Source organism: Paroedura picta, chromosome 7 (assembly GCF_049243985.1).
Source record: "Paroedura picta isolate Pp20150507F chromosome 7, Ppicta_v3.0, whole genome shotgun sequence".
Lineage (NCBI taxonomy): Eukaryota > Metazoa > Chordata > Lepidosauria > Squamata > Gekkonidae > Paroedura > Paroedura picta.
The window spans coordinates 58,613,107-58,640,246 of record NC_135375.1 but is presented as its reverse complement, the minus strand read 5'-3'; the positions used below and the strand labels follow the sequence as shown (position 1 = coordinate 58,640,246).

The following is a 27,140-nucleotide window of genomic DNA, read 5'->3' as shown; positions in this document are numbered from 1 at the left end:
GTGGAGTCCTAGCATAAGTGCTGCAAGTGAGTCAAAACACCCTCCATGGCCTGAGCTGAGAGCACCAGGGGCTGCCACAGGAGGCAGGCCGCTGGGTCCAATCAGCTGGCTCTGGAATCATTTCCAAACAAGAACAAGCACCCACTTGGCATTCTTAAAGAACTGAACAATGTAAAGGTTCACAGAGAAAATTTTGCCCCTCAAGGAATAGATATGAACTTTGCACCCCCTTTCCTGTGGTTTTTGAATTCTCCTTTACAGTAATTATTTTATTTACAGTGATTTTTTCTTATTTGGATCTTAACACAGTTCAGTTAGTTTATTGCAACCATAACTCATTAAAAGGACATCTCAATAAGCATTTAAACAGTTAAAAGAGTTACTTATAAAAACTGCAAAGTCTAAAATTACCTCACATCAAATGATTTTGAATAACCATTATATTTATTCAAATTTCTTACTAGGTAGCTTCCATCCAAAAATTAACTGCCCTTGAAGAGTGTCCAGAAACTATAATTAGTAAAGAATACAGTGAGCAAATGCACTGGAGTGAGTCACAGGGTCTACATCACTCTATTAATTCCATCTACTCTGGCTTCTAATTTATTTCTAGACCTCCAAAACCCTATACAACTTGGCACCAGCTTACCTTTACTGACTAGTCTCACATGAGCCTACTCAACTATTATATCAACATTCAGTGATCTGCTTCTTATGTCCCTATTTTCTGAGGCTAGATTACTGGCAATCTGAGAAAAGGCCTTCTTGGTCATATCACCAAAACTGTCAAATTAGCTCATGAAGGAGATTAATCTCTCTACCTCTATCATCAACTTCTACCACGTGAATAACCTTTCGTGTTCGCTTACTAATCTTTGTTTTGGTAATATTTAGGAACAGGAATCTTCATGTTTATGTTTTAAATTGTTGTTTATACAAACACACAGGAAACCCAAAAAAATAAAGCATGCAGGGGAAATATAGAATTTCCCCCCTATATCCCTTTCTCCACACTAGTTCTTCTTTCCCTTATCCTGGCATCCCTCTCCCCACCCCCAAAAATAAATAAATAAAATCTCCTTTAGTCCTTCCAACTTACACTCTTTCCCTTCTCCCTTAGTCTTTGGCATTATTTTTATTGATTATTATTCATACCCTGCCTTTCTCCTCTTTCTCACTTCCAGGTTAGACTTCTGTAACTCACTCTATGCAGGCCTACCATTGGCTTTGACACAGACATTACAGCTGGTACAAAATGTAGCTGCAAAGGTCCTTACTAGGACACCATGGAGGGCCCGTATTCAGCCGGTTCTTTGTCAACTTCACTGTTTCCGGATGAAGTTCAATGTATTGGTACTAACCTTTAAGGCTATTCATGGTTTAGGCCCTAATTATCTGCAGAACCGCCTATCTCCTTATGCCCCCCGCAGGACCCTATGCACTGCAGGTATGAATTTGCTGGCTGTCCCAGGCCCCCAGGAAGTTCACCTGGCCTCATCCAGGGCCTTTTCAGCTCTGGCCCCAATCTGATGGAATGAGCTCCCTGAAGAGCTACGGGAACTGTCAGCTTTCTGCAGGGCCTGTAAGATGGTACTCTTCCACCAGGCATATGGTTGAGGCCATGGGGGGTCCAGGAGTTTCCATCAGTGGATCCCTTTGCACTGGTATATCAGGACCCTCACTCCCAATGAGAAAGAGCTCTTGGCCCCCTATAGTTGGACAGATCGAAGGTGTGGGGGTTAGAACTCTGTATCACCATCTTTTAATGTCCACTGTTCAATGTTAATTTTAATGGGTTTTAATGGGGTTATCCTGGTTTTTATTGTTTTATTGTGAACCACCCTGAGTCTGAATGGAATGTGGAAAAAATGGAAAGCAGCTTACAGTGTTCTCCTTTTGTCATTTTTTTCTTTACAACATCTCTGTAATTATGCTACCAGTGATTAAGTGGTCCAATGTCATCATGACAGAGGATTCAAATCCTATTTCCTACACTGCAGTAGTTGCTGTTTAATACTAGTGAGTCACTATGTGGTCACTGGAAAGTCTGGATAAGTCATGCATTAGCGAATCACTTGATGGCTGCTGCCGGCCCTGGCCATGAGAAGTCCTCTCTGGAAAGGACCCTGCCCCTTACTTTTCACTAATAGCCTTGAAGGCTATCAATATTTTGTGGTTGCTTAGCAACCACTTTATTGCCACTAAATCTGAGAGACCATCAATTTGTTCAAGTTATAGGTACTTTAATTTTTGGAAGTTTGTACCCCCCCCTTGTCCCCTCAGAGTTTATACTTTTCTGCAAGTGTGAGAATTTTCACAAAGTTATAGAAAGATTTGACTTGTCTATTCATAGTTGCAGACTCCAACTTTACTCACAGATTGAGCCACATGAATTGGATATGTTGATGCATTGTTTTTCAATTTCATCTTTTTAGTTGTTGGAAAGACCACATAATAATAATAATTAATAACAACAACAACAACAACACAGAGCAGGTTACAACATCTGAATTTACATAAATAGAATAAAATCAATATAAAAACCTGATTAAATTAATTAAAAACATGAAACCTTTTACAAAAGTATTGCCCAACTTTTTAGTATCTTATCAGAAGGGCAGGGGAGGGCCATAAGACCCTTTGAGATAAATATGGTAGATTCAGTCTGCAATCTGGATCCAGTGCAGTTGCAAGAGGACAGTTTGAATATGAGCCCCCCCCCCCCCCCAATGGGTTCCTGCATTCTGGATCAGCTGAATTCTCCAGAGCAGTTTCAAGGGCAGCCCTGCATACAGTGAGTTGCAGCAGTCCAAACTAGAGGTTACTGTTGCACAGATCCCAGTGGCTAGGTTGGGTGTCGACCTATCAGGTGCTAGTTCCTGTGCCTGGCAAAGATGGAAGATAGCCTGGCATGTAACATTTGTGATCTGGGTCTCTGCAGACAAGGAGGAGTCCAGAATCACACCCAGACTCCTGACAGTTGTTAAAGTTGTTAGTTGGAGGTTGTAACACCCCACCTGGTACAAGCCTGGGCAGCCAGAGGACTTCTCTCTTGGCTGGATTTAGCTTCAATCAGCTCTGCTCAAGCCAGTCAGTCAGTCAGGGACCCAAACAGCTGGCCAAAGAACTGGGGATGTTGATGGATGGCTATGCATCAACAGATATAGCTTGGTGTCATCAGCACATTGATACTGGGTGAGGGAACACATATAGTATATATATTAAATAACATCAGAAGAGAATTGTTCCCTGTGGAACCCCATGTCACTGGGAGGTTCTCTCCTCTATCATCACTCTGTAAAAATATTTTCAATAAATACATTTGTTACTTCATGTAGACTAGATCCATGCAATCAACACAGATGAGGGCTAGTGCTTCTACAACAACAAAACAACAACATTTTTGATTGCTCATCTAAAATGTCTCCAAAAATCAATGCAAAAAAGCAACATTGACTCCTTCTCAAGGAGCAGTAGATTATCCAGTTTGACAGAAACATAAAGCGTTACTAACAAAAAATATGCTGGTGATACTTTGTTGCCCTGCCTGCATAAACAATACCTTTTACCAACATCATAAAGAAATTATCTCTCAAATGACCACGCTATCTTTTATCAAGTAAATAATGTCTCATAAATTTAAATGAAGACACTCTATGAAGGCTAGTAATGTGAAAATCCATACTTTTCCTCTCCAATACACAACTGACCTAAAAAACACTTGGTTTAAGCTTTCATAAAGATTTTTTTTTAATCAACTTTAATAATTTGAAGGAAAACAAACAATTCAAAAGAGTGAAGCTGCTAGCTCCCCCCTTCCAAAGTGAAAACAAGCCTTACTTTTAAAATAAGTGATGGAGTAAATGGCAGCATGGAAAGCTTACTAAGACATCCCCTGTGCTATCAGACATCATGCGAAGGTCATGGGATTTATAGTTTTCTGTCTTTTGAACTGAATCAGGAGCCAGAGGAAAAACTGCAGTCCCATTATCCCTGGTCATTATTTCCTCACAAGAAGCATGAGTGTAGTGTTCCTCTTCTTTCAATATACTCCAAAGCCTTAGAATATCACAAATCCCATGTTCCCAGGAAAAAAAATAATTCTCCAGAGGATGTCATTTCAAACTCAGAGTCCTAGTCACATGGCATCTGTCTGGCGTTTCTTCCCATCCTTCAGGTGGAGGTGGGATAGGTACAATGGGCTGGCTGGTGGCATGGCTTAACTCCATTTTGAGGCAGACATGGAGCCAAAAAGGAGTTTCATCCAACTCAAAATGGAGCAATTTTTAATTGGTAATTTGTACTAAAAAGACACTCAATTTTAAGTTTGCTTCCTTCTTCAATGAAGGTAGTATTCAATGAAGATAGAAACTGTCTGAGCCTCTTAGGAAGGAGATTCAGTCAAACAGCTAGAAAAGTCGCCTCCAGGTTGTTGTGTTTGAAATAGTCAAGGAATACTACAAGTCTAAAAAAGACAACAAAAATAACCACATCGCTTCATATGAATATTACCAGAATAAAGATACATTTCCATCTACTGTTATGTTCATTGTAAGTTTCACTGGACTTATGTGACTTCTGGATAAACAACATCACCCATCATCACCCAATGCATAATAAAGCTATGGAATTCAGTAGCATAAGATGTGGCAACGGCTGCTAGATTGCCAAATATGGAGGGGGGGAATCAATCAATGATTATGAGCCTTGACCACTAAAGTGATCTCCATGTCCAGAGACTTTGTGCCAGAAACATAGGATGGCAGCTGCCTTCACACACTGCTTCCAGGAGCATCTGAGTAGCCGCTGTTGGGAATGTATGATGACTTGATAGATCTTTGTTTTAATGAGCAAGCCACTTCTTCACAAGCAGTATATCAGGTCCCACTGTGTATCCATTATGGCAAACGGTTTCTGTCCAGTATATTTATTTATTATCAGATTTATAGAGAAAATCTCTGAAAGATGTCAGAAAATACTGTGTCATGTTCTTATTCTTATTGCAAATAAAGGATGCTTTTCTTATCAACAGCAAAATAAAGGCACATCTCTCTGATTAGCATGTATTTGATACCCTCAGGTGGGTAGCCATGTTGGTCTGAAGCAGAACAAAGTTAGAGTCCATTGCGCATGCACATGAAAGCTTATACGTTGAATAAAACTTTGCTGGTCTTAAAGATGCCACTGGACGTAAACTCTGTTCTCCTGTTTGAAACTATTTGCCTGTATTTATGTGGATGCAACTCACAGGGGCAGACCGGAAGAGAAGTTCCCACAGCAAACTGCTACATTAGAAGTCTACTGCCAGCCTGGAACAACTACAGCCAAACCCTAGCAGCTATACCATTGCTGAAAGAGCAGCTTGTGGCTCAGGACCTTCAGTAACAAGGAATTGTATCATCTCAGAAGTTGCCTTCTCCTGCACTGCCACCAGAAGTGATGGGTGAGCTGATATCCATCAGTGGAACTACTGGCCAGGTCTGAGATGAATGTTCCCTCATGCAGCTCTGCTTGGTTTATTCAGCTACCTTAACTTCCCAGTCCCTAGAAACTTTAAACCCCTCTGGTTCATAGACAATCTAACAATTAAGAAAAATGTGGCTCAAACTGAAATTAATACTGAACAATAACATAAAAAGAGTAAGTGCTTTAAAACACACACAAAAAAACTGGACAAAACAATGTTAAAATACAGACAAGAATGAAGCAGAAAGAAAGAAAACAAGACTGCAAACATGACTGAGACAAACTACTGGAAACAGCATAGAAATAAAAGACTATGGAGATGAGAGCACCAAGACAACATAGAAAGAAAATGTTTTTTGCAAAAGGAGGAGATGGGGAAACAGACTGGGATAATATCAGTATTGCAAGCCTTACCAATCCACCACAAGTGCTGAAGGAAGCAAAGGAACCAGGATAATACAGAACAGACCCACTGTAGTAACAAGATCTCTCTGTCTGAGTCTGAGCAGAACTCGAGATGCTTCTTCTCTCACTCCTTAGTCGTTCTTCCACTGCAAAGCCAGGTGCCAGGAAGCGGCTGTCCCTCTTGAGCAGCAAATAGAGCTCCTGAGCAAAAGCTGGTATCCTCAACAACAACTCCTCCCCATCCTCTGAAGGAGGTGACTGAGGTGGGACTGGTAGCTGAAAAGTAGCATTATATCCCTGAGGAAGAGGAGACCAGTGATAGAACTCCTGAGATTCATATTCATCCTCTGAGCCCTCCTCTTCCAAAGCCTCCTCAGCTAACTGTAGTTGCCCACCAGATGATGAAGAAACTGAGCGGACCTCACGGGAGCTTCCCATCACCTGAGTGGATGCAGAAGCCATGCTAGTATTGCCTCTGCTATTACCACAGTTTCCATCGGGGTTGCAGCTGCCTCCTGCACCACTCCCCCCAGGAGATTCCTGTTGGATCCTGCTCCATAATGCTGGGTAGACAATCTCCCACTCCTCAGTTTCTCCTAGAGGTTGCAAACCTGAAAGAAAGAAAGAACATTTAAATATGGTCTAAAATATAAATATATATATTATATATATATTAAATATAAAAAGTTAAATAAAGACAGAAACAGTCTTATAATGAGCATAATATTTGCCACATCAATAGGGGTGTGAGATTCAAGATTCATCAGTCTCATAGTAATGCCCCCTTGCTTTGCACCCACTGCTTCTTGGCTACACTAACTCATATCAATACCAACACTATAGTTGCCTTTATAAGCAAAATGTCACTTGTTCAGTTCCTTATCGTTGTAGCATACTGGACAACACATGCCAACTCCTGTCATAAACATGGGTGAATACATTTATAAGAAATCCACATCTAAATCAGTTTCAATACAACATAACTTTCTTGCAGTGACAAAAAATTATATTCATGAATTATTACACTCATCATAAAAACCTTATGTTGCAACAAAATGCTCCCACTGCTAGGAAACAGCTGTAAACCAGTGTTGCATAATAAAGACAAGCAATTCACTAAAGGACAAGCGAGAGATTCTCTGCTTTTCCAGTAGTGAATACTGTACACTGAAGCAGTGATTAGCTCACACCAATAATACAATCATATCCACAGTTACACCAGTTTAAACCCACTGAAATGAACAGACAGACTGGAGTAACTGTACACAGGATTGCCTCAAGAGTTATTCTAATTCTTCCACTGTCCATTGATTTCATTGGGTTTAGGCTAAAGTGACTTTGCACAGGATTGTACAATAAAAATGATAAGTTTATTAAAATGCTGAATTTCAATAACTGGTTTAATATATGTGCAAAAAATGTTTAAAGATCTACTGGCTTCATATAATGTCTCAAAATTCATGAAAAAAGGAGGCATTTGAGACACACACACACAAACATACCCAAATCTCTTGGCCCACTATTTGTTAGCAAAACTGTTGCATGCAATATGCAAACTTCCACTCAGTAGACACGTGCCTACTTCCCTCACTTATTTTCCCAGAAAACCTACAACACAGCTGAAGGAAATCTGACTTCACAGATGTTACAGATCATCTATGTACATAGAGAATACACAAATATCACTCTCAGGGTATTCAACAACACATATTCTGAGTGTTATATAAGCATATCCTGAGGAAACAAATACACAAGAGCATAATTCTGACAAGTGCTCCAAGCTTAAGACATTGTCCTACTGGCAGACTGGGGAAGCAACTTGATCATGGTGCACACCAAACCTGAGTTTTCATCATGCAGTGGCCACAAAAGGGATTCCCTTGAGTTTTGCACAGAGAGCTGAAAGCAATAACTCATAATTCTGAGTTTAATTTTTAAATACTAGAATATCACCACATAAAAAGTGGGATACCATTGAAGAATGCCCAGGTTATCTTTCAGCTACCTGGGAAACTTATTGCCTCTGAGCATACTCAAAGTGCACTGCCCTCTTAACTTCACCCCCACTTCCACCCTGCCCGTCTGGGGTAAGGGGCCTAGGTTTCCAGGCATGCTGTTCCCAGACCCAACGAGGACTGCCGTAACGAGAAGTTTGCGCTTGTTCGAGATCTCCTTCTCAAGCCCTATCATCTAACACCATTCGCGCACCTGGCAACATGCACCCACTGCAGCATATCCAATAGCTCTTCCAGCTAAACAGCAAAAATTAAGTCAGCCGAAGAAGACAAGATTGGGGGGGGGGGGGGGGGGAGAGACGGGACACGGATGGCGCCGGATCCGGGAGAGAACGCTGGGTTTACCTGAAGCGATCCCATTTGACAGCAAACACAGCTGATAAACCAGGCGGCAAATGTGGCTGAGGCGCATCCCCGTTTTCTTCTCCATCCACGCCGTGGCCCCACACGCAGATGGAGGGGAAGGCGGCCGAAGCAGTCCCCCTTTGCTGGGGCTACTGAGCACTTTGCCACGGCTCCTTCCAAAACGCCGAGAAGCCGCGCGCACCGACGTGGAGCCTGCAAAGCTGCTACTTCCCTCGAGTCTGTGAGAGGCAGGCAGGCAGGCAGGGAGGGAGGAAAGGAAGGAGGGGAGCGGGCTCAAAAATCTCCCAGCAGCAGCTCTGCGAGTGCCGGAGCCCGTCTCTCTGGTTCCCAGCAGGCGCCGGGAGGCGAGCGAAAGTCGCAGCCCCGCGGAGAGAAACCACCTCGGGGGGTCGGGTCAAGCGACAGCCAAGCCCGCAGAAGTTAACTGAAGAGGACAGCCAGGCAAACTCTGGAGGGAAGCCCCGGGCCCGCCGTGTGTGAGGAGGAAACGTGCCCGGCTTTGGCGAAGGGACCCGGAGCGGAGCGACAGTAGAAGGAGGCGGGAAGCCAGCGCAGCAGCGACTCCCTGCGAGGTGGCCGCTGAACCCACGCGCCCCCCCGGCAGCGGCTGACGACTCTGCCTTGAGCGAGCGGCGGAGCGCTCTCCCTGGGTGGGAAGTGGGCGGAGGAGCGCTGAGAGAGAAGGAGAGGACTCCCCAAACCCCTGTTGCTTGGCTCTGATTGGCTGCCCGTGACGCTGTCGTTTGCATAATGCCCCTGCACAATTCCACCCTACTCCCCTCTAATACTTCGCCTGAGGCGCAGGTAAGTCTTAGCTGAGCTCCGGTGTCTCGCTGCCGAAACAGCTGGCGAGAGAGAAGACGGTGATGGGATGCGCTTCCTTTGTCTTTCAGGTGCCACTGGTCTCCCCTGAGGGCGTTGCAAACTACAGCCCAAATCCAAGCGTTTTGGGAAATCGGATTAGCTTTACCGCGGAAAGAATCCAGGTGTGGGGGGATAATAACGTGATCTCCTGCCCAGGGAACCTCATCATTAGCATGCACTGTAGGACATGAAGCACTGTATCCCCTCACGGGTTTGTTTTCCTTGTTTATTTTTGTTTCCCTACTCAGTGAGATTTCAAATACAAATTTTATCCCTGTTTAAGATCCCAGTTTGTAAAAAATGAAAGAAACTCCAGTTTGCCCTGACACTTGTATCTGGACTCTGTGGCTACTGGAGTTTGATAGAAGGTTTGTAAACTACAAAGTTTTACTCATATAATGAAAGGAGAAAGGGAATACACAATCATGGTGTAAATCATGTCATTGTCAGTTTAATATTGTTACTTTATTCCTGTTTAAAGGGTTTAGCATTTAGGGCCTAGGCCCTAGGGAACAAAAGGTTACAGAGCATGGGCCAGTAGCAAAGTTGTATTACTCAGTGCAAGACTCCACCCTTAACTCATACATAGCACGAGAAAGAAAATCTAGAATAGAGGGCAAAAAGGAGCTGTTCTGCCCTACATTTGGTTGAGGTCAGTGAACTAACAACATCTACTGGGACTCCACCCCCCCCCCCTTCAGATATGCCATCAGTTACATTGTGGAGCAACAGGATCTAACTAACCTACAGGGCTATGGTAGAGCAAATAGTAAACAATCAAATGTTCATCTTGTTGATGTTGTTGTTATTGTTAATTGATGCACTTACTGCTGTATGTTGTATCTGTCATTTGGTTTCCATGTACCCTGTGAACCAGCCTGAGCTGCAAGACTATACAGCAGTCAGGGCCCAGTATACCAGAGGGAATGCCTTTCTGCCCAAGTCCCTCAAAGAGCTCTACACTCCACCACCTTCAATTGGCTAGTGATCCCTGGCCCCAAAGAAGTCTGCTTGACCTCAACCAGGGCCAGAGCCTTCTCTGTCCTGGCCCCCTTCTGGTGAAATGAACTCCCAGAAGACATTGGGGCCCTAACAGAACTAAAACAAAGTCCAGTTGCACCTTTAAGACCAACAAAGATTTAATCAAGGCGTGAGCTTTCGAGTGCAAGCACCCTTCTCAGACTATGATCTTCTTACATGTCAGGGAATATATAACAAAAGGGTGCTTGCACTCAAAAGCTCACGTCTTTGTTGGTCTTAAAGGTGCGACTGGACTCTGATTTTATTGTGCTACTTCAGACCAACAGGACTACTTATTAGAACTAAAACAGTTCTGCATAGCCTTCAAAAGGGAGCTCATCCACCAGGCATTTGGTTGAGGTCAACCAGAATCAGCAACACCTGCAGGGCCCCTGAACCTCCCTCCCTTGAACCCATACAGCTGAACTGACAAACCATGGGTCTGTTTGTTAACTCTGATAGAATGTTATTTTCTTTGTTGGTTACTATTATTATTGTTGCCTTTCATTCGATATAGTCACTGAGTTTGATGTATTGTTCTTGTTTTCATTCCATGTGAACCACACTGAGCCATAGGGGAGGGTGGTATATAATAAATAAATTACTGCTAATTTCTTTGTTGGTATCTGGTGGGCCCAACCAAGGAGAAATTTCTAGAATTTCTAGAATTCTAGAATTTCTCCCTTTAAGTGGTATTATAAAGAACGTGTTTGTCAAACTGGTAGTTGAGTTGTGGTTAGAATATTTCTCCACCAAAGCCAGTCTGGCCTGAAAGAGAGGGCCTAGAGTTTGGGTACTGTTAATTTTTTTGCAGGCCCAACACAGAGAAAGAAAGCAGGAGCCCTTGAAGAGCACTTAGAGTAAGAAACAGCCCTGCATATTTAAGTTAACATTCTGAACTTGCTGTTTTCTTTGTGCTACAAGGTACCCTTTGTTAGGATTTTCCTTTAGAGCAGTGGTCCCCAACCTTTTTGAGGCTGGGGACCGGCAGGGCAACTGCCTGCCTGCGCATGCTGTGCATGTGCGGCCGAAATCGTGCATGCGCTGCACTTTCGCGCATGTGCGCATGCGCGAAAGTGCCATGCATACGCGATTTCGGCTGTGCATTGCGCAGGCGCCATGCGCAGGCGCGGCCCTGATTCCCTCTCCCCCCCCTCCCGCAGTAAGAAGCTTCCCGGGCCGCAAGCTTGCGGCCTGGGAAGTTTTTTACTGCGGGGGGGGCGGGGAGAGGGAGCCGTGGCCCAGCACCGGGCCGCAGCCCGCGGGTTGGGGACCACTGCTTTAGAGTGCCCTTTCTGAAAGATACTGAAGATCCTATCTCTGCAAATGTTTTTATGTTCATAGCCGTTATGATTCAGTTTACCTATAATAGTTGTTGGGTTTATGATAAACAATGGCAACCATGAAAACCTTGAATGTTTTCTTTTTGAAGCAATTTCTCAATTGTTTGCCAAGCTGTGAAGGTGTTGTCATTTATTGACTTAGATCCCCCTTCGCAACCACTCAACTGTCCAATTGGAAATGATTATTTAGGAGAGGAATCTGCTGGGTTAACAATGGCATATAAACCATGTTCATGTTCATCACGGACAAGCATTTGTAATCCAAGCATAAAAAAACAATATAGGATGTTGAAGCCCTTGGCAAGGTTCAAACTGGCCATAGTAAAGGTACAGTTCAGCAATCTCATAATACATTTTAATGGTTTCTTCTATATATGTACTCCCCCTTCAAGGATCGCTGCCTGTATGAGGCATGGCAAAGGAACCATGTGATCTGCTTGTTTGGGCTGTAATTTGATTTTGGCCACCTTCTTTGTTAACCCTACACAGCTCTCTATGGAAAACCTTGCATATCAGTCTAAGAATGATGAGGAGACTAGGCAAGACTGTTAGAAAGATAAATGCTGTCATCTATGGTAAAAAAAAAACTTTTTCTGGTGCATTATAAATCATCATCATCATCATTATATTATTATGCTTTAAAGGTAAAACTGAAATGGCCAGGCTTTTTTAAAGGAGAAAGTGGTGTTTACAAAATATAAAATGATTGACATTTGGAATGAAAACCAACAACCCATCTTTGTGCCTGCCTTGATAAAAGAAAAAAAAACATGTTTAGACACAATTGCCATCTTGCTTGAGGCTTGGTCTCTGATCTCTGTTTTCCATAACCACTTAAAATATTCAAGGGTGTGTTGTGTCACATTCCATAGCTCTAAACAATATTCATGAATAGTGGTTTGAGTTAATGAAGTAAATTATTGCAATTTCCTTCCTTAGAGGAATTAATGGCACACGTTTTTCAAGCAAAGAAGGAACATTTTTGCTAATGATGAGTTAAAATAAACTTGTTAAGATCTGTACCATAATTGTAACACGCATAATAGTCTGAATGGGAAAGTAGTAAGATTTTATCTCCCTGGATAGCAACAGCAGTGGAAGTACATGGAGGCAGGGCACACTGAGAAAAGATTCTAAATGTGATCCGCACAGTACACAGATCAAGCAATCTAGAGACCTATTGACTTTCATGGCCAATTTAGAAAGTAGATAAGCAAATGTTTTGTGATGGCACAAGTGAGGGATTTTGCTTTCATTTTTGCATCATTTTTATCTTTTTCTAAGGCATTATACCTCTTCAAGGATCGCTGCCTTGTTGTGGTGAAGTGGCTTGCGTAGCTCAGTGAAGCTATGAGCTATGCTGTGCAGGGCCACCCAAGACGGACAGGTCATAGTAGAGAGCTCTGACAAAAGGTGATCCACTGGAGAAGGAAATGGCAAACCACTCCAGTATCTTTGCCATGAAAACTCTATGGAAAGGTTCAAAAGGCAAAACGATATGACGCTGGAAGATGAGCCCCTCAGGTCAGAAGGTGTCCAATATGCTACTGGGGATGACCATCTAGTATACTACTGTGGGCAAGAATCTCTCAGAAGAAATGGAGTAGCCTTCACAATCAATAAAAGAGTAGGAAAAGCAGTATTGGGATACAATCCCCCAAATGACAGAATGATCTCAGTTCGAATCCAAGGCAAACCATTCAACATCACAGAAATACAGGTCTATGCCCCAACCACTGCTGCTGAAGAGGATGAAGTTGACCAGTTCTATGAGGCCCCACAACACCTTCTAGAAGCGACGCCAAAAAATGATGTGCTTATCATCATGGGAGATTGGAATGCTAAAGTAGGAAGCGAAAAGATTACCAAGATAAAAGGCAAGTGTGGCGAGTACAAAATGAAGCAGAGCACAGGCTGGTAGAATTTTGTCAAGAGAATACAATGGTCATAGCAAACACTCTTTTCCAACAACTCTACACATGAACAACACCTGACGTCAACACAGAAATCTGATTGACTATTTGCACTGCAGCCAAAGATGGAGAAGTTCTATAGAGTCAGTAAAAACAAGACCAGGAGCCAATTGTGGTTCAGATCATCAGCTTCTTGTTGCAAAATTTAGGCTCAAATTGAAGTAGGGAAAAGCACTAGGCCACTCAGGTATGAACTAAGTCATATCCCTAATGAATATACAATAGAGGTGACAAATAGATTTAAGGAATTAGATCTGATAGACAGAGTGCCTGAAGAACTATGGACAGAGGTTCGCAACCTTGTACAAGAGGTAGCAACTAAAACCATCCCAAAGAAAAAGAAATGCAAGAAATCAAAATGGCTGTCTGAGGAAGCTTAACAAATAGCTGAGGAGAGAAGGGAAATGAAAGGCAAGGGAGAAAGAGAAATATACACCCAACTGAATGCTGAATTCCAGAGAATAGCTAGAAGAGATAAGAATGCCTTCTTAAATGAACAGTGCAAACAAATAGAAGAAAACAATAGAATAGGGAGGACCAGAGATCTCTTCAAGAAAATTGGAGATATGAAGAAAACGTTTCATGCAAAGATAGGTATGATAAAGGACCAAAATGGTAGGGACCTAACAGAAGCAGAAGAGATTAAGAAAAGGTGGCAAAATTATACAGAAGAACTATACAAGAGTGAGCTTAACATCCCTGATAACCACTATGGGGGTAGTTCCAGGATGTCTGACCTGGAGCCAGACATCGTGGAATGTGAAGTCAAATGAGCTTTAGGACGTCTGAGCAACAATAAATCTAGTGGAGGTGACAGCATTCCATTTGAACTATTCAAAATCTTAAGAGACGATGCAGTAAAAGTGCTACACTCAATATGCCAGCAAATTTGGAAAACTCAGCAGTGGCCACAGGATTGGAAAAGGTCAGTTTACATTCCAGTCGCAAAGAAGGGCAATGCCAAAGAATGTTCAAACTACTGTACCATTGCACTCATTTCTCATGCTAGCAAAGTTATGCTCAAAATCCTGCAAGCTAGGCTCCAGCAATATGTGGACCGAGAACTTCCAGAAGTACAGGCAGGATTTCAAAGAGGAAGAGGAACTAGAGATCAAATTGCCAACATGTGCTGGATCATGGAGAAAGCTAGGGAGTTCCAGAAGAACATCTACTTCTGTTTCATTGACTATGCTAAAGCCTTTGATTGTGTGGAGCACAACAAATTGTGGCAAGTTCTTAAAGAGATGGGAATACCAGAGCATCTTATCTGTCTCTTGAGAAACCTATATGCAGGTCAAGAAGCAACAGTGAGAACCGGGCATGGAATCACTGATTGGTTCAAAATTGAGAAAGGAGTTTGGCAAGGCTGTATACTGTCACCTTGCCTATTGTCATGCCCCCGCTGCCTCCTCCCAAGTTGCCAGAGCAATCGGACCCAGCAGCTGACTCAGATCAGGCTGAAGATTCCAGGGGATCTGACGAGGACCCTGGAGAGGGCTGCTCCAAGCAGCCAGATCGTTCACGGACACTGGCACGGCAACAGCAGGCTGGTTCGGATTCCAATGATTCGCTCGAAAGGCACAGGCGACAACATAGGGTGGGGTTGGTAGAACGCCAAAGGGGCTGTTGGCTGCAGGTGAGCTGTCAACTTAGATGGGGCCCAGCTGAAAGCACGTGGGGGAGGATGGAGTGAGTCAACCCCCAGGTGCAGGGAATTAGCTGGGCTGCATTTAGCTGAAACGGCAAGCAGCTTCTTCGTGGAAGCAATTTTATGCAGACACCCTTCGGACCAGCTTTGAATTCCTGCACTTTGTTTTGACTTCCTCTGGCTCCTGAGACCCCGGCACTGGCTTGACTACTCTTCTTGGACATCGGACTGATTATTACTGGCTTCCCTCGGCTTCTCTGACCCCGGCACCGGATTTTGAGAACGCACTCAGTAAAGTGGACTAGCTTTGTGTGAATATCTGATAACTGGACTCCCACCTTGGCTTGTTTTGATTACTCCCTGTATTGCCCCTGCACTGTGCTGATTTACCTCCTGGCCACACGGACTGGACTTGACCTTGCTCCGGCGAGGCTTTGCAGTCCCGGATCCTCTGGCACAGTGGCCACGGCGTGGCCGGCTAGGGCAGCATACCTATTTAACTTGTATGCCAAGCTCATCATGAGAAAGGCGGGGTTAGAGGAGTCACAAATTGGGATCAAGATTGCAGGGAGAAATATCAATGACCTCAGATATTCAGATGATATCACTCTAATGGCAGAAAGCGAAGAGGAACAAAAGAGCCTTTTGATGCGGGTGAAGGAGGAGAGTGCAAAAGTTGGCTTGAGACTCAACATCAAGAAAACGAAGATCATGGCATCTGGCCCTCTCAATTCCTGGCAAATAGATGGGGAAGAAATGGAGGTAGTGACAGATTTTATTTTCCTAGGCTCCAAGATCACTGCACATGGGGACTGCAGCAAAGAAATTAAAAGACACTTGCTTCTGGGGAGGAAAGCTATGGCAAATCTAGACAGCATCCTAAAAAGCAGAGACATTACCCTGACAATAAAAGTGCATCTAGTCAAGGCTATGATCTTCCCAGTTGCAATGTATGGCTGCGAAAGTTGGACCATAAGGAAGGCCGAGCGTCAAAGAATTTAGGGTTTTAAACTCTGATGCTGGAGAAGACTCTTGCGAGTCCCTTGGACTGCAAGGCAAACAAACCGGTCAGTCCTAGAGGAGATCAGCCCGGACTGCTCCTTAGAAGGCCAGATCCTGAAGATGAAACTCAAATACTTTGGCCACCTCATGAGAAGGAAGGACTCCCTGGAGAAGAGCCTAATGCTGAGTGCGATTGAGGGCAAAAGAAGAAGGGGACGACAGAGAATGAGGTGGCTGGATGGAGTCACTGAAGCAGTAGGTGCAAACTTAAATGGACTCCGGGGAATGGTAGAGGACAGGAAGGCCTGGAGGATCATCGTCCATGGGGTCACGATGGGTCGGACACGACTTCGCACCTAACAACAACAAGGCATTATAATTAGTTATTAAGGTTTTAGGATAACCATTTGCAAAATTAAACTAAAAGAGTAATGTGGGAGAAGACTGCTTCATTTTACAGGTAGATTCAAGTGAGTAGTCATGTTGGTCTGAAGAAGCAGAACAAATTTCGAGTCCAGTGGCACATTTAAGATCAACACATTTTTATTCAAGGTGTGAGCTTTCACGTGCAGATACACTCTCTCAGATATAGGTTTACATTTTGTCCATAAGTGCATTCTTGCATTGCCGAGAGTCATGTCTGTCATGACTTGCCTGGCATTACTGTGGTTCATGATTCTATCAAGGCTATATAGATTCTACACAGATATCATACGTTCTTGAATGCAGAACAGAACCTCTTGAGAATATTGGATCTTGATCAAGAAATGAAAACTTCTTTCCCCAGTGGCTGTAAAACCCGGCTTGTGTGTGTGCTTACTATAACTCTGAAATCTTGATTTTAATATTATTAATATTTATGATTGTTATAGTATTAATATAGTTTATATGACTGTTGTTACCCACCCTGATCCTTTGGGGATGGGTGGGATGTAAATTAAATTTTACTTACTTAGTTACTCTGTACCCTAATTTGTTTGTTTTTGCATAATTTGGGGTTGGGCCTAGCAGTGAGGTGGCATCATCAGCACCCTGATAACCAAACAGAGAAGGAGTTCCAGGCAAATTTAGCTAAACAGCATGGCTAAAGAAGGCTTGGCTTCTTCATCACTTATAATGGTGTTGAATGTGAAGTATTTTGAAAGATAGAAATTGATCAACTGCAGCTATAATTTGATAGGGCAAAGTAATTATTAAAATGTTGTGTGTTGGTTCTGTTATCTCACTTTCTATGTATTTTCATTAAAACCCATAGATGTCAGCCACATGTACTTTGTTATCCATCACTACTCCTAACAAAAATGTCCTTGTTTAATTATTGCTGATTGATTAACGCCACTTATTTCTTTATTTTAAAACACTGATATTCCATTTTTCCTGCTGATGTAGGAAAGATGTTTGCCACATTTTGATCAGGTTAACTGTATACCACATGCGGTTCTTTTAAGTGTTAACAGCCATTTTTCACACACAGGTGCTGCTTCTTATCATGTGGCATTAAAAAGGCAGCATCAGATTAAGTGAATTGAAGTGAAATCTTAAGCTTGTAATATATATGGAATGGAATACCATGATATCCCTCTACAGCAGGCTTTTTCAACCTTTTGACCATATAGGAGCCTTTGAAACAATTTTTCAGGCTTTAGGAACCCAGGAAGCTTACCTGTAAGCTTACCATGCCACCATGCCTCCCTGCCATGCCCCATGGAAGTAATATGTCACCAGAAGTGACATTAACACCACCTGTGTTAACGAGCAGGATCAAGGAGGCCTGCGGATGGGAGAAACAGGAGGCTGTTTAAGCCAGGAGTAAGAATGCAGTCTCCACTCCCTCCCAAGTGCCGAAACCATGAGAAAACTCACTCATACCTGGGAGGGGCAGCAATGGAAATGGTCCATTTCCTAGCTTGTGGCTGAGTCCATTAAGGCAGGAGGGGAAAGGCCACGGAACCCTGGTTGGGAATCCCTGTTCTAGAGGGTAGATACCACATAAGAAAAAAAATATTCATACAAGTATACATTTTGTACTACATATATCAAGGAGTGAAACAGTTCACTGAAACACAAAGATTTGTATCATTTATGACCATAAAAAACCGAAGGAATATCTAAAGGTAAACCTATTTTTCATAATATGGTAAAGAAGAGCTATTAAGATGTAGGAGTGTCAGACTAGGACCTGGACGGCCCAGGTTGAAATTCCCACTCTGCCATGGAAGCTTGCCAGGCCAATCACACAGTCACAACCTAACATAACTCACAGGTTGTTGTGAAGATAAAATGGAAAGGAAAGCAGCAGTCGCCACCATGGGCCCCCATTGTGGATGAAGACAAGGTATAAATCAAATAAATAGTAAATGTTCCAGATGTTCCAAGTATTTTTGAATAAAGCAAGTCAATGTTCTTTCTTTTAAAAAATCCAACATTTCCTGAGCATGTTTAGTGCATGTTGTTTTATTGTTTTAGTAGCAAATTAAAAGTTTGAAGGGAGTACTGTTTCTTTTGAAGAACTAAATAGAACTCCTATTGATTTCATTAGTTTTAAGAAAGAAGCTGGCCATAGGTCAGTTGTCACTGTGAGACTAGCATGTTTTAGCACAGTGTGCAAGAAACCCACCACAATTGTTTTCTGTCATATTTATTGAACACCGAACTTGAAAATCCTCATTTGGAGAGCTAAAAAAAGATTGTGAGCTTGGAGGCAGTGTCTCTTCTTAAGATTCATCATAGTGCTATGTGTTCTACATTATTAGAACAGTCACATTAGGGTTGCAATGTTTCAATGGCAATCCACACTGCCACTCTGTCAGCCAGCAGGAAGAAAAGTAAAGTGAAATCATCATTAGAATGACAAGTTTATGTCATTTTCTGAGAAAATCTAATAGAGACATATCTCTCTATGAATTGCTAGAAATTCTATTACCATAGAATATTTGGTGATTCCTAGAGCAGTATGACATGACTTCTGGATTTTCCATGGAAGTGACATAGCATTTATGGGACCCGTCACATCCATACCTTCCAAGAGTTGCTGGCTTGCTAGGCTAGAACCCACTTCATCAGTTGCTTGAATGTTGCCCATTGATTAGTATGTAATAAAAAGATGAAACTTGTAATTATCTCCAGGCAACAGAGACCAGTTTCCCTGGAAAGAATAGAGGACGGACTTTATGGAATTATATTCTGCTGTGCTCCCTCCTTCCTCAAAACTACTCTTCTCAGGTACCACCACTAAAATTATATTATCTAATTGTTTTCTGTCAAAATGCCCAACATGGACTTGATATTGGGTGTAATGGTTAGGACTTGTATTTGGTGTAGTGGTTGGAGTGCAGACTTCTAATCTGGTATGCCAGGTTCGATTCTGCACTCCCCCACATGCAACCAGCTGGGTGACCTTGGGCTTGCCACGGCACTGATAAAACTGTTCTGACCGAGCAGTGATATCAGGGCTCTCTCAGCCTCACCCACCCCACAGGGTGTCTGTTGTGGGGAGAGGAATAGGAAGGTGACTGTAAGCCACTTTGAGCCTCCTTCAGGTAGAGAAAAGCAGCATATAAGAACCCACTCTTCTTCTTGATATAGCAGAGTTTTGCCCAGCCATAGGAGCATGATACTAAATGTAATAAATAAATTTTCCAATAAGTATATTGCAAAAAACAAAACTTCAGTATATTCATGTTGATCCAAATCACATTCACTCCCCCCCCCCCTAAAATTTCCAGGCATGCTGGCTAAGTTGCTCACTCCAACAGTTGGCAACCCTGGGCCTGATTCTGATTAGTGACACAGGAAAGACTATCATCTCATTTATAGAGCCAGTAAAAGACTATCATCTCATTTATAGAGCCAGTAAAAGACTATCATCTCATTTATAGAGACATCTCCTATAGTTGGTTACTCTTCCTCCCAGAAAGGTAAAGGTTCACAGATTGTAGAGAGTGAGGTGAGCATGTAGGTATGCATTGTTGAAGAGTTCTTTTGAACATTCACAAATACAGTGTCAACAATTTTCGAGTACTTAATAGAGTTGGTTGAAAAATGCAAGTAGTATCAAGGAGAGCGTGGATGGGTTTGTCGTTTTCTAGTCCTGTCCCTCATTGTAAACTGCCCTTACAAAGAAATTTAGTACCATCATTCTGTGATACTTTATGGGTTGTCTTTTATCAGTACATATTTTCCTTTACTATTTCTTCCCACTACTAAAAAGACTGCTAGGAGATAACTTCACAAATATATTATTTTGACAAGTAGGACGCATTTGTCATTTCAGGTCCCTTTCATACACACTGTTCCTGCAGCCTGATGTTAGTGCAAAATGGCTTTGAAACCATTGTGGAGTGAATGTTGGTAGCTTATTAGCAACACATTTAAGAGTTGGCAAACTTTGGAAAGCTTCACTGGCAATAAAATCTGGTGTACAGACCGAGGCCTTCAGTGATTTGCTAATAGCCCCCATGCCAGGGGTAGTCAAACTGCGGCTCTCCAGATGTCCATGGACTACAATTCCCAGGAGCCCCCTGCCAGCATTTGTTGGCAGGGGGCTCCTGGGAATTGTAGTCCATGGACATCTGGAGGGCCGCAGTTTGACTACCCCTGCCCCATGCAAATGCACATTAATCAGGAACATATTGTATGAAGTAGTGTCTGAATCAGAGTTTTTTTGTGTTATTATTGATAATTCACACCCAATTAGCTGGTATACCTGACAAAATGAGGGGCTAGCTTTATTAACCTGAACAGTCTGTTAATTGTTGGATTTACTCTTGACACTTTAAATTTCTCTAAGGTTTTTTCCAGAGTCCATGGGTCTTATGGCCAATCTAGTGTCATATATGTTAGCTTTTCAAATTGTTTTCAGTCTGCACACGTGTATCTTTTAGTTGTTAATTTCTTAAATGTGCTTTTGACAGTTACTTAGCATCAAGGTACATTTTCCTTCATGTTAGAAAAGGCTAGTGAAAATATGCCAGAAATAAATACAAGAATTTTTTTACCTGTTTGAATTATTCTTGCTACTTTAGGAAAAAACATATCATATGTCTATCCAGATTAGAAACAGAAGTGCATGACTTTTGTTTCCTAGGGAGCCTTGAAAATAAATAGGCCTTCATACAAAATTCAAGTTGAGCTATGTGCACATGTGAATAGAGAGCATTTATTATTCCTTTAAAAGCAGATTTTTTCATTCTATAGAAAGTTATGCTTTCCTTCTATAGATCTGAACAGTTAATCTTTAGTGCCAGCCAACTCAGTTTAGACTGTAATACAATACCACTACTAACATGCACAAAGTGAAAGACTTATACCATGTATATGTATTCAAGACCACTTCAAAAAGATTTTCTTTAGGGAAGCTTGCTTTAAAGCAAATAAGACAGTAATAATTAAATTCAGTAGTGGATTTCTGAAAACCTGTGGGGCAAGGTAGCTGTCAAAACTATCGTGAGTTTAATTCTTTATTTTGAAAGTGTTGGCATTTCTGATTCATGGGGCTATAATTGTAAATATGCAGTGTTAAACTTCACAGAGGTGTGACACTATCACATGGCTCCAAGGCTTGTGCAATGAAGTTTAAATAACACAGTGGGATTTTCTCTTTGTAAATAACCTATAAGCTATTTCCCAAAGTCATACTGTGAAGTTAATCTAGGTCTTTGTGGATGATAGCAGTGAGCAAAAATACACTGACAGCACATAATATTTTTGTACCATATCAACAGAACTTTAATTGGGATTACTATTTCTTTCACTCTACATTCACAGTCCAATGCTAAACAGTTAAAGTTCCATTGAAGTAAATGGAACTGAAAAGCTGTAACTGTTCAGGACTGTACCGTCAATCTCCATTCACAGAGGTAAATATATGTGAATTCTTTCTACTTGTGTAATTGAGTCAGACCTCGATGAAAGAGCTAGAAGTTTATGTAACTGGACTGGGGTTTTCTAGTCAATGATATGTTCCTCCGTATTTTACCTAACTGAGTGAACCAGCTATCCCTGTTGTATTTCAGATATTGGGACCTAGTTCTCGACACCCATAAACCTATTGACACTTGTGGAAATCAAAGAACTGCATCCACAAACACTTTTTTGACATTGGGAAAACCCTTGCTACTGCACATATGATGCTTGCTGGATAACAGCGGAAATGTTCAAAGCAGTATGATTCTTACTAACTTCGTATTTGTTTTCTGTCACTAGTCTAGTCTAGGACTAGTAGTTGTCTAAGGGTAACCTGTCAAGTAATACTTGCTTGTCTTTTCCCAGCTACAAAATAAGGTTAAATGAGATATAATGGCAGTGCTGTTTATCGCTATTTGTATCATTTGTCCATTCTGCAAGCATAGTAAGAGATAAGGTATATTTTTAAATCCTTGCTAATATGTATGCGTAATCTCACATTGTAACATTGAAAAAGTATCATATCAATTGCTGAGAAGGGGTGTTTTAAACCTGTGATATAGTGTATATATGGAAGGGCCTATCAGGTGGTCTCCCAAAAGGGAAAAATACCTGTAATTTGCATCTTATTCATACAGGTCAACAATTTACCCTGAGCTCCCTAGAGAAGTGCAGAATAGAGATGCAATTATTATTAGAACCTGAAACGTAGAAGGCTGCAAGACATAAATGTTTCTAACAGTAAAGATATTGATATCAGTGCCCTCTCTTTCAGCCAGTAGCTCAGAGCACTTCTGACACAATGCTGAGGAACCCCCTCCCCCAAGATGCAGCCAAGGTGCTAGACTTCACTTTGTATATGTCAAGGTGTCTGCTGCAGCATTAGGAAATATCACCCACCTGTCTCTGTGCTGAAGGCATTTGAAACCTATTATGGATTATGCAATCCACTCAGAATTTTTGGCAGACAAGAACAGATTTATCAATAATTGCACAAAAACATTCTGAAGTGGCTTTGGCTTCTACAAATAATGATAGCATGCTACTACAAAAGCAAATAAGCATGCATTATCAGCAGCTGTGGTTGCAATTGAAGGTATTTCGTAATATTGAATCAACTATATCCATAATCACAGTGCATAGAGAAAGTAAGATCCATTGCTCATATGTAAAATCAGTATTGGAATTATGTCAGTTGACTGAGTACAACACCCTCCATTTCCCATCCAAAAAGCCATGGAAGGCTTCTTTGCTCACATCCAAATTATAAATGTCCTTTATTGCTGCATATTTGGGCTCTCTATCCCTTGGTTACATCAAATGCAAAACAGCTGTTTGATGATGAGAGGGTTTATGAGGTGCCCTTTGATGTGTGCTTTATGGCTGCCCTACTGATATAGACTGTTGACGTGATTTGATTTGTAAGAAGAGCAATATTAAAATAAATAAGGCAGCTTTCTTTCTGGTCTTCATTCATCACATAGCCTTCCTGGCCATACTCACTCAAACTTCTGATCTGTCTCTGTAGGTACCACTATGTTGAGTTTCAGTGGCATGCCTTGTTTTTCTATAGAACCCAAACCACCAGGGCTCCCTCCTCTGGCTTGGGTATCCAACAAAGACCTTGGGCTTTATAATATTGTCACTACCATTCCCCCACTCTCAGTCTACTTCTCAATTGACCTTTTGCTTTCCTTCCTTCCTTCCTTCCATTTTCTCAAAATACCATGATTTTGGATCCTGCATATCATTTAATCTTCTCTCCCAAACAACAAATATTTTAATGAATTCTTCCTTTTGTTCTTATTTGTAATTTCTGTTAAAAGCTAAGTATATTTATTAATTGTATTTGCATAACATAATTCTGGAACGCTTGTTTCTTCAGTTCATCTTGTGTACATGTTCATCTTGTGTATTCTGACTTGCTGCACAAACAGTATGAGCTACATAATTTCTAAGAATGGGATTCTTCATATTTACAGGAGCTTGAGCATAGGGCTAGCTAGGAACAAAACACTGGACTTTCATTTATGATTTTATAATTATTGTTTCACAATGGCTCCCTTTGGAAGGATGTTTAGCCTCAGGATCTGAAGAATTTAGGATTGCTATAGCAACTCACAGAATAAACTGCTGTACAGTATAGAGTTTACATATTTGCTTCTTAAATAACTGCACCTGAGATTTAGTATCTGGCTTGCAGATATAGGGCCTTGTTGCTAATGAATTCCTTGCTTGTAGAAATTTATCAGAGAAGTTCAGGAAGATAATTAAAACTTAATGTCTGTATCTATTTGGTGAAAGGAGGCTGCTACATCATTACATTTCCAGATCTGTTTATGAATAAAGATTTATGTTGTTGTTGTTAGGTGCGACCCATGTGCGACCCATCGCAACCCCATGGACAATGATCCTCCAGGCTCTACCATTCCTCGGAGTCCATTTAAGTTTGCACCTACTGCTTCAGTGACTCCATCCACCCACCTCATTCTCTGTCGTCCCCTTCTTCTTTTGCCCTCAATCGCTCCCAGCATTAGGCTCTTCTCCAGGGAGTCCTTTCTTCTCATGAGGTGGTCAAAGTATTTGAGTTTCATCTTCAGGATCTGGCCTTCTAAGGAGCCATCATATTAATGAAAGTTAATTCAGGAAAATTAAGTATGCCATTCTAAACATGATTACAGTTTTCTAAGCCTATTAAAATGAATGAATATAGAATTGCTCTGCAACTGTGAGAACTACAACAGAACTACGACACTTGCTAATTTACCTAGCAAATGTTTATTTATGCAACAATGTGGGAGGTTCAAAAGTTTGGATGATCCAAAAAGATAAGAAGGGAGAATATTTATGTATTGCTCTTTTGTCATTTCCAGATGTCCATTATGTGAAAAGAGCGGAAACTGACTACCACTGAATGCTGTCTGTCTCTTGCTGGTTCCTGCTGCTGCAGAATTGCTGAAACGCTGCTTTAAAGAATGCTGCATTTGTGTCACAGACGTCAGAAGCATTCACTTCTCAAAATTGTATTGATGGTTTCAGTGTGATCTCCCTGGCTGATGAGGACACAGTCCTTGGAGTTGTTAATGCCACAAGTTAGATCCAGTGATTAAATCTCGCCAGGATACAATAAAAATTCTTCTTGCCAGAATTACCTATTCATCTTTGGTAGAAGGGAAGTTTTCTAAAATTATTAAAGAGGCTGTGCATAGGTCTTTGTTAAAGTGACCTTTACAGGGAAAAGATGATCTGGTCAAGTATAGAGCAATTTCAGGTCTTCCTTTCAGTGAGCAAAATGACTGAAGAAGTGGGATGAGATCGTTCAGGCATACCTGGAGACATCTGCCCTTTGTAGTGATGGAATCTATAAGTTAGAGACAATCTCTTATAAATAACAATATTCAGGAACTGGTAATTTTTGGACTTACCCTAATATCACATGACTTTAATTCAAGATCCCATTACCTTAGTTCTATAAAAATCATAATTTAGAATAGTAGTTTGTAAGACCCAATCAGAAAGATAATAAGAAAATACAAAGTAGTAACAATATTCAAAATCCAATTAAAACTTTTTAGTTTAATGTATTCAGCAAAACTGATTAATTTGCACTTAAATGCATTATTAGATTTTCAAAGATATTTGAGGGGAAGTTTAGGGTAGTCATTATAAAAATTTTGGTAGCTGAGTACAAAGTACAAATAAGTACAAATTAAGAGCCTCTTGTGACGCAGAGTGGTAAGGCAGCAGACATGCAGTCTGAAAGCTCTGCCCATGAGGTTTGGAGTTCAATCCCAGCAGCCGGCTCAAGGTTGACTCAGCCTTCCATCCTTCCGAGGTCGGTAAAATGAGTACCCAGCTTGCTGCTGGGGGGTAAACGGTAATGACTGGGGAAGGCACTGGCAAACCACCCCGTATTGAGTCTGCCATGAAAACGCTAGAGGGTGTCACCCTAAGGGTCAGACATGACCTGGTGCTTTGCACAGGGGATGCCTTTATCTTTACCTTTAATATTGGGGGGATTTGAGCATATTCTTGGAAATCAGTGTACAAAATAGCTACATATTTACACATTTAAAAAAAGTATATTAATTGATAGAATAAACCTTGACTAGTAATATGAACATGTAAGGTCCTGGAAGACCAAAAACATGAGAAAGAAAAGAAAATTATTTGGATTTTTTATTTTGTTATATTTTACTTTCCATTTTGCTGCAGTTCTGAATAAAGACAATGCTATATTTTTAAATAACAGTTTGTGTATTTTTTGCCAAAAATATACTTAATTCCCCACCTATATTTATATATACCATGTTTTTTCTCTTATTACTACAGTTTTAACTATTTATACCCCAAATTTCCCTTCAATTAATTACATTTTCCTTCTAATACTTTACTTTCTTTTAGAAGTATTATACCTTTTGAACACATTGAGAAATTTATAACCCTTACACATAGAAATATTAATATTTGATAGGCTGCTGCGCTTATATAGCTAGAAAGTGCATTTTATAACTAACAGGTTCAGTAACAAAGAAGGTAAGAAAATACTTGATACCATTATGATACTTACCAACAGAAGATGAGAAAGATCAATTCCACATGGGAGGGGGGAGGCCATGCCAGTGCTCATAGGGCAGTTGGGCTAATCCCTGCTTACACATGACATAGGTGCTGGCCTGGCCCCCTCCTGGCCCAGGCCTATTTAGGGCATCTGATGACCCATAGCAAAGGAATTCAGATGTTTCTGCCTTCCCTTTTTCATCCTGGGTGTCATTGGTGGCCTTGTCAGGACAGGCCTGTGTGCACAGTATCCTGGCAGGGACATAAAATGCCTCATTAGTTTCTGTGGGGTTTTACAGTGGTGCAGAGCCAAACAGGGCAGGGTTTTTTATTTCCACAAATGTGAAAGTAACCCCCCCCCGACACACACACACACACACACACACACCATGATGAAGCGTGGTGGAACCATTCTGTCCCAGCAGTGGAAATCTTCCCCTGTTCATACACAGGAAGTGGCAGGGTATGCTGCTCCATCACAAACTGGTGGAGGCCCAGCGCAGCCGCCGTGCATGATAGGTCAAAGAGATAAACATATACAGTGGATACTGTTTCTCAAAATGTGATATACTGA

At 41.5% G+C, this 27,140-nt stretch overlaps 1 protein-coding gene and 1 long non-coding RNA gene across 6 annotated transcripts in view; one reads left to right on the top strand and one right to left on the bottom strand.

Annotated features, from left to right (window-relative positions):
• Nucleotides 1-8,855, bottom strand: part of ADAMTS19 (ADAM metallopeptidase with thrombospondin type 1 motif 19) — a 138,379-nt gene extending 129,524 nt beyond the window's left edge. Inside the window, exons 1-2 of the mRNA XM_077344470.1 lie at nucleotides 8,232-8,855; nucleotides 5,881-6,482 (exon numbers count right to left, since the gene is read on the bottom strand). Of these exons, the coding sequence (XP_077200585.1) occupies nucleotides 5,881-6,482; nucleotides 8,232-8,316 (687 nt within the window). The 5' untranslated portion in view covers nucleotides 8,317-8,855. The remainder of the gene's footprint in view (nucleotides 1-5,880; nucleotides 6,483-8,231) is intronic.
• A 33-nt stretch (nucleotides 8,856-8,888) lies between these two features.
• LOC143840969 (uncharacterized) lies at nucleotides 8,889-26,214 on the top strand. 5 transcript variants are annotated; one of them, XR_013232500.1, is made up of 5 exons: nucleotides 8,889-9,056; nucleotides 9,146-9,238; nucleotides 19,229-19,324; nucleotides 21,869-21,960; nucleotides 24,880-26,214. It is a non-coding gene; the product is annotated as an uncharacterized LOC143840969 (long non-coding RNA). The 5 variants fall into 5 exon arrangements; XR_013232504.1 differs by having other exon boundaries at nucleotides 9,146-9,327; XR_013232501.1 differs by lacking the exon at nucleotides 21,869-21,960.
• The last annotated feature ends 926 nt before the right edge of the window (nucleotides 26,215-27,140 follow it).